The following is a 12606-nucleotide window of genomic DNA, read 5'->3' on the forward strand; positions in this document are numbered from 1 at the left end:
CACCTGGTGCCACTTTTCTCAGTCCTGGCTTCTCAAATCTACATTCGAAAGTATTATTGTGTAAGATACTGAACCCTCAGTTTCTCCTGATGCATCAGTGTGTATATGAGACTGTTACAAAGTGCATAGGGGTGAATGAGACTTGTAGTAAAAGGGCTTTGAGTGCTCAGCTGACTAGAAAGGTGCTATGTGAATACCAGTACATTTTCTGCCATAGCTTTCCATTATAACCTACATATAAAAATCTCAGAGAATCCATGCATTTATATGAACGTAACTAATAAGATACAAAACTGACTTTAATACCTATGCATTATAAGACCAGTCTAAATCACACTACATATTATCTTTTTTACAAAATGTATTTAAAAGTTTCTTAAAATATTGCCCTGCTTGCGCACCTGTGCAGCTGTAAGACCGTGTAATACCACTCCGAGCCACCAGGCGTGCTCCAGCGTTTGTGTGAATTTTTTTCCCTGTGTTTTCCTTTTTGTCCTTATTACCTCGATGTTCATCTTCGGTTGAGGTGAGTTTGTAGCTGGCTAATTGGGTTATCGGGCTTATTTTATGTCATGCTGAATAGTGCTTTTGTTTTTATCGTACAAACTAGACGTGTCATATGTTTCGATATGTATAGATGGTTTTTTTTGTAAAGCTAGCATCGAGAGAAAAGGTTGTAAAAACCACGCTTGGCTTCATCTGCTTCTCCTGCCAGGTGAGAAAGGTGACCAGCAGTTCTTTAAGGTGTGGCATGAACGACTTTAAATTAAATGTTGAGAATAAAAAAGGATCCTGAAGACTTGTAACAGTCGCTCGGCAGATCAGCTGAAGCACATTGTGCTAGTGTTTGTTTATTAGTACACGTGCACTAACTGTGAGACGCGTTAGCGTTTTAAATGTTAGCTGAACACGGACCCCTCTCTCTGTTTCATGTCTCCTCAGCCTCCAGTCATGTCCATTGAATACACCATTGATATCCAGCTGACAGAGTTGGGATTTCCGGACATACTGCAGCCGGAGGAGGCTTTGGTCAGACAAACACCGTGTCGCTCCACATCATCTGATGGCTCCATCTCACCCAGTCACTCTCCCACTTCACTTCCAACCAAACATAAACCGAAACGGCTGCTCAGAGGTGGCAAAGTAGTAGGTGCAGCAGGACAGACCTCAGACACCCAAGAAACCACAGTGGCCTCTGGTCCATCCAAACGGACTGAGATGTTAAACTGTAAACGGCTGAATCCCACAACAAAAAGGCTGCAAGACAAACAAAGTGGCAGCGAGACAGCACTCGCCGAACCGTCAGCACCCACAGTGATGAGTGATCCCATTGCTTTACAAGAAACTACAGACATTCCCCCGGTGATCGCTGAACAGGAAGGAGGGGGTGTTGATGGAGATGGAGGAGGGCAGAGACCTGATGTAGACATGGCTGAGGGTGAATCGGCGGAAGTGCAGGAGGATGACTCGGATGACAGTGAAGTGTCAGAGGTGTATGAGGAGGAAGAGGTTGATGAGGAAGAGGAGGATGAGGAGCTAACTAGTGGTAAGACCATATGTTAATATCACACATGCACCCATGTGCAGGTGAAAGGTTCAACACAAGATAAACAAAAAAACTAAATATCAGATTTTCCTGTAATTAGCACGTAGTTGCTCCTGATACACAAACTAAATGCCGAGTAAAATGGCCTTATTTGCATAGTGGTTTTGAAGTCTGAGCCTGTGATAGTTTCCCTTAGTGTCAACAAATCTCATGAGAACAACAAACAACAACACTGCACTTGGCCTTGCAATTGTTTACTCATTCGCATGAACCTTGGCACTATAGTGCCTAGATGTGTAAAGCGCTTTGGGGTCCTTAGGGACTAGTAAAGCGCTATACAAATACAGGCCATTTAACGTCTCCTAAACAGACACTCTACAATAATACATACAGAGGAAAAAAAGCCCAACAATCACATGTAGTAACAAGTAGTAACTACATGCTGGCTGGGACTGAAATAGGACAAAAAGGCAGGTGTTTCAAATGATGGCTGTCATTTGAAACACTGACATGGAATGTGTTTTTTTTCCCCCTCAGTTTTCTCACTGGACAAGAAAAAAGAAGTGAAAAACAGCAGATGACTTTTTAATTAGCACACTTCCTTCCTTTTTCCCCCCCTCTAGAGTCGAGTCAGTCAGGTGACTACCGGTGCAGCGTGTGTCAACAGCATCTGCCCTCCAAGTTCAAGCTCCACGATCACATGAACCTCCACACAGGAGCACGCCCATACTGCTGTGCAGAGTGTGGGAAGCGCTTCTGCCAGATATACAACTATCGCGTCCACCTGCGCACGCACGCGCAGACCAAAGTGGATCGTCTCCAGTGCCGAGTCTGTTTGATGGGCTTTGCGTCGCAGGAAGATCTGAACGACCACCTGGCAAAAACTCACTTGGAGGACGAGTTCTATGAGTGTGACCTGTGCAAACGCGTGTTCACGTCCCTAAAGGCATGCGAATATCACGTGCAGCTACATAAGTGTATGCTGAATGTCATGTGCGAAGTGTGTGGCCGCAACTTCTCATCGCCGAAATCCCTGGCGCGCCACCGGAGGAAGAAGTGCCACCGTAATTTTAAATGCACAGACTGCACAAAGGTGTTTACCAAGAAGAATGCACTGCTAAAACACAGTTTCTCCCACCTGGGTTTGTTGCCTTACACGTGTATACGGTGTCGCTGCCACTTCCGATTGGCTAAGCTGTACCGCCAGCACAAATGTGAACCTGAACGCATTCACTGCGTGGCGTGTCTGAGGGAGTTTCTCAGTCAGGAGGACTTCCAGCAGCACAAAAAGGACACGGGCTGCTGGGGCAATCAGGAGCCGAGTGAGAAAACGAACGAGATCAGATGTTTGGAGTGCGGACAGAGGTTTGACTCGTCAGAAGAGCTGAAGAAACACGCTGGAGCTCATCAGAGGGTGCTGAAGTGCGCTGAATGCGGGAAGGGGTTCCGGTCGGCCTTGCTGTTGATGTCCCACATGGGCGGCCATGCCGGGCAGTCACCCTGCCTTTGTCAGAGCTGTGGACTGGGCTTTCCCCACCAGCAGAACTATGACAGCCACCTTAAGACGTGTGGACAAACACCTCAGTCTGCGGTGAGTGTGTGAAACTTACAGAGAAGTTTTTACACTGCTGCTGCCTCTTCTGTTAAAGCACGCTAAGAAGATTTTCTATCTTCCAGATTTCAGTTTGGCACAGAAATACTTTAATGAAACAACTTTATTTCAAAATCAAGTTGCACAGATTAACTGAGCTAGTCAGGCCAGAAGAGCGCGTAGAGCCTCCTACAGCTGCTGCTGGTTGCCATGGAGCTATGTGGATGAGAGCAGCCACTTTTCTTTGGCAGTGGATTTTAAGGGTTGTGGAAAACTATTTCCTCCAATTCGCAATTACTGTTTATATCTGTATTCTCAAACATGAGAAACCTGCTTAATCGACTAACCCACAAGTAGCCAGGTGTCTGTGTGTAGGTTTGGCTGTATTTCTTAGCCAGCTTTTTTTGTGTCAGCACAATGATTCTAAACCAGGATCAACTATTGACATATCTGAGTAAATAGGAGTGCACATCGGTCTTATCTTACTTTTGATCTTACTCATTGCAGGATGTTTTTGTGCAACATGAGCAACCTTTATAGCAACCCATCGTTTGTTTTTGTTTTTTTGCTCTGATGTAGCTACAGATATGCTCAGAAACCTGTTTCCAGGAACTCTTTTCATATCATAAAGTCACACTGAAATGCTTTTGCTATTTTTCCCCTTCTAGAGTGCCACCAAGAAACGTGTGTCTTTAAAGAGCTCTGCACTGGAGAGAAAAAAGCACAGCACTACACCAGACTCATCAAACACAGCAAACGCAGTCACTTTGCCCGCTGTTGTTTTAAACAACCCTGCTCCACCAGTCGAGGATACTAGCAATCCAGGTCACGTGACTGAGGGTGTGTCTACTGGCACTGGTCCATCGGATGGGTTGTGGAAGCTAACCCTTGATAAACGGCCGCCTGCTGGTGTCAATCTTGTCTTGTTCGTTCCTGTTTGTCCAACACAAGCCAACGGGCTCCCGCTCCCATCTGCAATCCCTCAGACACTACCCATCACAGCTATGCAAGCTCTGCCTGAGGGTCCACTCGCAGTTGGTGCTGCTCTTGGAGCGACACTAAGTGCCCCACTGGATCTGTTAACTGGGGTTAAACAGGATCCAGAAGCACCCTTGGATCTGTCTAAGAAGTCTGCAGTGACGTACCTTCCTGTTAAAGGTGAACCAGAAGAATTTGAAATCTCAGGACAGGCTGTAAATGCTGGAAGGCAAGAATTTGGAAACCATCACAGCAAAGTGACAGCTAGAACAACCTCAATAAAGACAGCTCCCACAGGACTCATAGTGGATATAAAGAAAGAGCCTCAGACTTCTGGTTGTGATTTGTGGTCGTCCGAATCAAGCCAACTGACAGACTACAAGCTAGAGAAAGAGATTAAGATTGAAGTTAACATTTCAAGTGCTGGTAAGGAAAAATAAAGTAAAGCAAGGTCGGAAAAGGAGAGAAAGATCACATTCCCTACCCTGTAAAGGAAGCATTTAATATACTGTTAGAATTACATACATTACTGTGTAATTTGTATATTGACCATCATACGGTTTTATGACAAGGCAGCATTTTCCTATAACTATTCCCACTTTTGTCAGCAGGATAGACTATTAGTGTGACTGTGGTTTTTGTTTCAGAAGCTCCATTCAGAAAAACGTAATATTGCTGGCTTCATCGGTTTATTGAAGGGGATTTTTTTATGCCTTTACTTCATTACTGTTACAATGGTGGATGCTCATATTAAACATAGCCAAAGTATGATGTCAGTGAGGGTGTACTCACACTAGACACGGTTGCCTGTGCATGATTGTTCCTGCTCCCCTGCACTCAACTATCTAGACACAAGTATGCATTACTTTGTCTGAGCATCTCAGCTCCTCCCTCTCTCGCACACACCCTGAAAGGCACTCTTGTAAGCTCACGATTTTTTTTTTTTACATGTTGTAGCTTAATTGGAAAAGTCGTGTCTCCTAAATGAGTTTTGCCGGAGCCGCTATCACTGAGAAAGCTGAAGTTAGTCAGCAGCAATTGCTCTACATCAACGTCACAACAGAACCACTTTTGTAACATGTTCCTGGTACAGCACCCAGCAATCACAAAAGACAAATGAGCTCGACTCTGAGGTTCAACTGCACTCCTGCATGATACAGATCGTCTCATGTGAGTACACCCTGACCAGGGATATCCTTGGTTGGTCATCTCAGGCATACAGCTATATGTATAAGCACACAAGCTCCTCCCACCTGCTGTATAAAACTGTTTGGGGGGTAGGGGTTGCCATTCAGAGGAAATGGAGCTCAATCATTGACAGTATAAGAATATGTCTAGCTTATTTTGAGCTTTGAGCTCATAGGTCACTTTATCATGAATTGGCCTCTACTTTCAGAAATATACAATGAGAGAATCTCGATACGTGTGCAACAGACTGGAGACGGAGGAATATGTCTTTACCCGTTCAGACTCGATGATGGTTGTCTAGTAAGACGATCATCATCGCTTCCACAGAACGGTGACCAGTGTGCTGGTTCAGACCTGAAGCTGACCTGCTCACATGCTGTTCATATTAACAGACAAGGATCCATGTCTGAAAGGGGTCAAAGTGTGACAGTTTTCTTGCATCTGTAATTTAAACAAGACATTCCAAGCTTTTATTTATCGAGGCACTTTTTTCTTCTTTCCTTTTGCATTCAGATATAAGGCTGTAAATTCAGCCTGCTGGAGGAAGAATGAATGGAGATGAATCCTATGCAGTGTGATGCAGAATTTCTATTAGCATTAAAATTTCTGTCATGTTCTTATCGTCTTGGAAAACTGATTCTTTTTGTAAACTGTGTCAAAACTAGAGGGAAACAGGGTTTTTTTTTTCTTCTGAAAGCTTGTTTTGTATAGTAACTAGCATTTTAGTGCTATGTTAAATATTTCATTATGAATGGTACTGATTAGTAGAATGAATAGATGTCTTCTTGTGATTAACATTTCATGACTCTAAACAGTCTGCAGGTATATTTTGTTTTTCTAAAGGTTAATAAATGCTTGTTTGGATGCAAGGTGAGTCGCACTGAAACTGTTTTTTTTTTAAAGTTTGCCTATCTACAGTATTGCCTTCTGTTGCAAAAAGTTGGCCTTAAATTCTAAAAACTACCAAATGAAAAAATATATGTGCCAAAATATAGCTCTCGTTAGGGTCATGAGAAGTCTGAAACCATACAGCCACAGAGTCAGACATAGTGAGGTTCATTTCCTGTAACATCTTTGAAAAATGGATATACTGTTTATACCCCTATTTAACTGTCTAAATGAGGTCAAAACGTAGTTATCACGCAACTCTCTCACACTGAACGAGGATAAGTCAGAAGTTATAGTTTTTGATGGTCACGCCCGCTGGAACAACTAACTGATGCCTTAGGCCCCTTTGCTAGCCATCTCTCGCTCACTGTTAGAAACCTTGGTGTTTTCCTGGACAGCTCTTTCAAACTCAAGAAACAGCTCTCCTCTGTGGTAGAAAACAGTTTCTACCAGCTGCGTCAGATATCTATCTTTGAAGGACCTTGAAAAGTTATCACTTCCAAATTAGACTACTGTAATTCCCTCTACTCGGGCCACCCGTCTTCCTCTATTCACCGGCTCCAGTTAGTTCAAAACGCAGCTGCGCGTCTCTTAACTGGTACTAGAAATTATGCCAACATTACACCTGATTTAGCCAACCTATATTGGCTCCCTTTTGAAAATCATATCAATTTCAAAATTGTCTTGCTTACCTTTAAAATTTTAAACAATTTGGCTCCCAGCTATCTATGCGAACTCCTCCATTTGTATATCCCTAATAAGGCACTTAGATCTTCCAATCAAATGCTCCTGACACAACAGAGGTCTCGTCTGAAGTCCAGAGGTGATTGGGCCTTTGCTGTTGTAGCACCTAGACTCTGGAATAACCTCCCTCCTTATATTCATTCCTCTGAGTCCATCCAGTCTGTTAAATTGAGTCTTAAAACGTATTATTTTAGTCTGGCTTTTGATTTAAACTAATGTTATTTCGTGGCTAGTTATGTTTTTTCCCCTATATTGTTCATATTGTTTCCTGCCCTCCTTTTAACTGTTTCTTTTTATTCTGTCTTATGCTATTGCTCTGACCGACTGAAGCACTTTGGTCAACTTTGTTGTATTATTATGTGCTATAGAAATAAATTTTGATTTGATATACACAGCAGGTAAAATAACTATCAAACACGTCACCAATTTTCTAAGTAAATGTATTTCTAAAGGTGCTATTGACATGAAATTCCCACCAGATGTTGGTATCAACCCATCCAGTCCACACATGCAAAGATATCAAGCCACAGATGTCCTTGACACAGGGACAAAGTACTGAACACTTACTGAAATGTAATAATTTGTATAAAAGCCTTTGCTGGTGATGGCAGCTTCACATGCCTCCTATATGGAGAAACTAGTTGGATCAACCTTGGAGCTTCTGTGGGTCCCTTCCATGATCTCTATTTTTAATAGATTTTCACTTGGATTCAGGTCAGGTGATTTAATGGGCCATTCTAGCAGCTTTTCTTTTCTCTTTAACAGACCAAGTTTCCTTGGCTGTGTGTTTGGGATCATTGTCTTGCTGAAATGTCCACCCTTGTTTCATCTTCGTCATCATCATAGATGGCAGGAGTTATATGAAGCATGCCAGTGCCGTAGGGTGATGTTCCCACCTCCAAACTTCCCTGCTGGTATGGTGATTTGGGGGTGATATGCAGTGTCTTTTTGACCTCCAAATATGGCATCCAAAAAGTTTAATTACGTCTAATCTGAGCAGACTATATTCTCCCAGTATTTCGCAGGCTTCTCTAAATGTTTTTCAGCAAACCTTAAACACACTTCAACGTATTTTTTCTTCAGCAGTGGAGTCTTGTGTGGTGAGTGTGCATACAGGCCATGGCAGTTGACTGCAGTACTTATTGTTTTCTTTGAGTTGCCTGCTGATTCCAGGTCTTTCCATAGTTCTCCACAAGTGGTCCCTGGCACTTGATTATTCTTTTCACTCCTGCCAGAAATCTTCCCACTTCCAGATTAGAGCTCCAACAGTGCTCAGTGCCATCAGTATATTTTGAAACAGGAAGGATTTGTGAGAGATCTCATCATGAGATATTTGACAACTTGGTAATGAAACATTTTTATGAGCCATCAGCTGGGAGTGAACCAGCTGGTATTAAAGCCGCAGGGTTGCTTTCTAATTACTCATAGATTGTGCCTACCTTTCTTCGTGCGTTCAGTACTTTTCCCTGCATTATTTCTCATTATTACACATAATTTATGGCCACCTACTGGTAAATTTCTTGGCATGTGTGGACTGGCTTGGTTGTTACCGACATCTGGTGAGAATTTCATGTCAATAACAACTTTAAAAATATATTTATTAGGCCACAATTGTGGGTGTAAAAGGCATTATATATTTACCCACAGTCTGTGTGTGTATAGACATAGATTCATCAGATACACTTTGTTAGTCCCAGGTTAGAGCCCCTTTGGTCTTCAGAACAGCTTTAATTTTTCATGGCATAGAAGGTGCTGGAAACATTCCTCCAAGATTTTGGTTCATGTTGACATGATGGCATCACAGTTGCTGCAGATTTGTCTGCTCCACATCCTGTTGCACCCCAACTAAAGGTGCTTTATTGGATTGACATCTAGCGACCGCAGAAGCCACCTGAATACAGTGAAGCCACCTGATTTTCATGTTCAAGAAACCAGTTTCAGATGATCTGAGCTTTTTTGCAACGTAGTGTACTATACTCCCGGAAACAGCCATTGAAACATGGGTACACTGTGGTCACAAAGGGATGCAGATGGTCAGCAACATTACTCAGGTAGACCGTGGTGTTTAAATCATGCTCTGCCCAAATGTGCCTAAAAAATCTTGATACGAGGTGAGATTTAACAGTGGCCTCAGTTTCCTGTAGTTAGCTGACAGGAGTGACACCTGGTGTGATCTTCTGCTGCTGTAGCCTGTCTGCAGGGAGTAAATCAGGGATTCTCTTCTACATAAATGAGTGCTCACTTCAGTTACTGTTGCCCTCCTTTCAGCTTGAAGCAGCCTGGCTATTCTCCTCTGATCTCTGACCACTCGAGGAACTGATGCTTCCTGGATATTTATTGTTTTTTGGCTGATACTCTTTAAACCCTAGAGATGGTTTTGTGGAAAAATCTCAGTAGATCAGCACTTTATAAAATATTCAGACCAGCCCGCCTGACACCAACAACCGTTCACCAACACCTTTCTTCCCTATTCTGATGCTCAATTTGAACTTCAGCAGGTCCTCTGGATCGCTGGACCATGTCTACACACCTAAATTTACTGAGCAGGTACCGTGTGATTGGCTGATTAGATCTGCATTTCCAGCAGTGGAATAGGTGTAACCTAACAAAACAAAACATGTAGGTAACTACAGCCTAATTGTAACTGTTATGTCAAAAATCACATTTGATATTTGACATAACAGTTGCAGTTTATCAGGATACAATAAGTGCTATAAATTGAATAAAAACAAAAAAAATTAATACAACTTACCAGTAGATATTAAAAAACTAAATAAACGCCCATCTTTTCTGAAAAAGAAGGGGGAAAGAAAAGACTACAACTCCCGTCACGTGATTTAAAAATCCCGGAACTACAATGCCTGGTGACGAGATGTTTTAAGTGGGCTACACGGATGGTCGACAGCCGAGGTGTAAAAGCTGTAACTTTCTTTTATCGTTTCCAGCCGTGCTATCGAAATTTAAAACTTTAAATTCGTTGCTGTGGGTTTTGTGGCGCCAGCGGCGGCGTTATTTTGAATTCATGGACAAAGACAAGTGTAGCGATATTGTAAGTAAGCGAGTCTGTTGTTTGCTTTAGCTAAAACGTCACATTTTCAGCCTATTTTGAGAGCAGCCAGTAGCTCACACGAGCCAGCTAACTGGACTGTGTGGAGTCTGTTCACTCACCACATGCAGCCTCTGCACTCATGCTTTGTGTACCTTTTGCAGCATGGTCAGTGCTCCTGGATGGAGATGCATCAGTTCCTCGGTGACCTTATCACATCTGGAAACTCCTCAAAAAATCCGCCAGATGTGTTTAATGCAGCATGGGGCGTGGCAGGAGGTGGTGCTGCTGATGGTGCTCTTGCGTTCAAAGCTACATCGCTTGAGCCACTTAGACCTGTTCAGGAAAAGATGGGTGCAGGGGCATCACAGAGGGCGAGAGAGACCAGAGACCGGAGAGAAGGTAGGAGCCGTGTAAATAAACAAGTCCACCCATTTTCTTGTAAATTTTATTTTCCTACTGATGTGGTTCGGTTTGTCCTTCAGCTTTAGATCTGCATCATGCCTGCACCTGCCCTGGCTGCCCTTTCTCCAGTCTCCCTCCTTCATTTGAGACCCTAACATCCAGACAGCCTCTGTCCTTGCCGCCACACTCAGAGACCATATCCCACCCAAAAGATCTCAGTATTGCTGGTCCAGTGAGCCTTAGCATGTGTTTACTAGAGTCCACCTTACCCAGCAGCACGACCACCACTACATCTGAGCTAGAGACGGGCCTGCCCAGCCGATCACAGAACGAGGATGTAGACAGAGGGACTCAGAGCCAGAACCAAAACTCTGATGTGCCTCCTTCAAGAGCGTCTTTGTCCCATCTTTCTATGTTTCCCCACTTGTGTTGTCACCCCGGCCTGCAAACCTGTACCCAGACACTAGGCCGCCAGGAGGGCACAGACTCCCCGTTTTCTCACACCCATGCTCACCATCACTTTCACCACCACCACTGCCCTTTAACGTCCTGTTTACCCTGCCCCCAGCTCGCCCACTCGCACTCTGCTCGGCTCTCTGGCGCGTTTCCATGCTTGTCTTGCCCTCACTCCTTTCATGCCTGTAATCAGGTGTGCCACCGTCAGCACAGGCAAGCACAGCAGCAGGAGGAGAGGGTTAGGACTTCTACAACCTTGCTGTCGTCACTGCATCCCTGCATGCACTGCTCCGCCTCATTTTCTAGACCGTCCCAGCTGCTACAACACCAGCGCTCCGAGCACGCTCACAAACCAGCCGGGTTCATTTGCACAGAGTGCGGCAGGGCCTTCAATTCACACAGCAACCTCCGCATACACCTCAATGTGCACACTGGTGCACGGCCCTACTCATGCTCTGACTGTGGGAAAAGTTTCAGCCAGTCTGGAGCGCTGAAGATCCACAGGCGGATTCACACGGGTGAAAAGCCATATTCATGTGGCTTCTGTGGCAGAGGTTTCCCCCATCTGGCAGGGGTGCGTGCCCACCAGAGGACGCACACAGGAGAGAAGCCCTACCGCTGCAACCAGTGTGGCAAGTGTTTCACCCAGTCCGGAGCGCTAAAGATCCACACTCGCATCCACACTGGAGAGAGACCCTTTATCTGCAGCATCTGTGGCAAGGGCTTTTCCAACCGCTCCGGGATCCGTTTCCACTACCGCACAGTCCACGGGCTGGCTCCTGAGGTCACAGGGGAGACTGGAGGCGTGTACCGAGGACCCACAGGTCGTGCTTGTCAGCCCGGGCGCCCCAGAACGACACCTCCAACCGGCGCTGCGTTAAATGCACCCAACAGTCCAGGTATCGACTCACACGCAGTTCTGAATACTCGGGATTCCTCAGATTTAATTGCTTCTCATCCCACCTCTACACCAATCAGTGGGAACGAGGGCAAATCTCAGCCAGAAGGAGCAAGAGAGGGGCTGCCGTATGCATGCGAAGACTGCGGCCTGCGCTTTAAAGACGCACTGTCCAGGAACAGACACCAGTCTCTGGTGCATTACTCCCACGAGGGAAGAGAGGAGGAGGGGCAGAGGGAAGAGTTCAGCACAGATGCTGAAAGTGAAAGAGAGTAAATTACTGCGGCTGGTAGATTATAACAGACTGAACATCTTATGGAATCTGTTCTTTAAGCAAAACTGCTTTCAAATTGGAAATTCAGTAATATTGCACTCCTTTTTAAGTGTTTTTCTGATATTTCACACTAAGATTGTGCTGAAACTCAACGCTAAACCTTTTCTATTTAAACACAACCACAGTTTACTTTTAGAATTCATGTATTTTTTTTTTCTACTCTCCATCAGCTTTTCAGTCCTGATGTATGTGAGTGAAGTGTCCTATATGTACAAATTTACCCCATTTTAGCAGTCCTTTATATATCCAGGTAAAAAAAAAAAAAAAAATCTAATTTCCAAGAGAGCCTGATGTCCATCCATCACACACACCAAACCAACTGGTTGCTAACACATCTGTGTAATTGTGCCTTATCCAGCAGTCCCAGTGTTGTATTATGATACCAGAAAGCATGTCACATTAATGTAATTTGATGGGCTTTTAGTAGCATTTTATTATGGGATTGAGGACTGCCACCTGGCTCTTTTTATACAAAATGCCTTGAAATAGGAATGAAATAGGAACAAGTACAATTTTATATGTTAAACATGGA

General features: G+C 44.2%; 2 protein-coding genes across 4 annotated transcripts; both read left to right on the forward strand.

Annotated features, from left to right (window-relative positions):
• The first annotated feature begins 484 nt into the window (after nt 1-484).
• Nucleotides 485-5470, forward strand: LOC146658532 (uncharacterized). Of its 2 annotated transcripts, none has more exons than XM_085422195.1 (4): nt 485-526; nt 943-1546; nt 2170-3137; nt 3806-5470. In XM_085422195.1, exons 2-4 carry the CDS (start codon nt 952-954, stop codon nt 4553-4555), a joined length of 2313 nt encoding a protein of 770 aa, XP_085278321.1. In that variant the 5' UTR covers nt 485-526; nt 943-951; the 3' UTR covers nt 4556-5470. The 2 variants fall into 2 exon arrangements, with proteins under 2 accessions (XP_085278321.1, XP_085278320.1); XM_085422194.1 differs by lacking the exon at nt 485-526 and adding an exon at nt 558-715.
• A 4326-nt stretch (nt 5471-9796) lies between these two features.
• LOC146658533 (uncharacterized) lies at nt 9797-12507 on the forward strand. 2 transcript variants are annotated; one of them, XM_085422199.1, is made up of 3 exons: nt 9797-9984; nt 10146-10383; nt 10467-12507. In XM_085422199.1, the coding sequence occupies exons 1-3, from the start codon at nt 9958-9960 to the stop codon at nt 12014-12016; spliced, it is 1815 nt and encodes a 604-aa protein (XP_085278325.1). In that variant the 5' UTR covers nt 9797-9957; the 3' UTR covers nt 12017-12507. The 2 variants fall into 2 exon arrangements, with proteins under 2 accessions (XP_085278325.1, XP_085278324.1); XM_085422198.1 differs by lacking the exon at nt 9797-9984 and having other exon boundaries at nt 9999-10383.
• Nucleotides 12508-12606: the final 99 nt, after the last annotated feature.

Source organism: Rhamphochromis longiceps, linkage group LG11 (assembly GCF_057381845.1).
Source record: "Rhamphochromis longiceps isolate RC_006_pf linkage group LG11, R_longiceps_female_GT1.1, whole genome shotgun sequence".
Taxonomy (NCBI): domain Eukaryota; kingdom Metazoa; phylum Chordata; class Actinopteri; order Cichliformes; family Cichlidae; genus Rhamphochromis; species Rhamphochromis longiceps.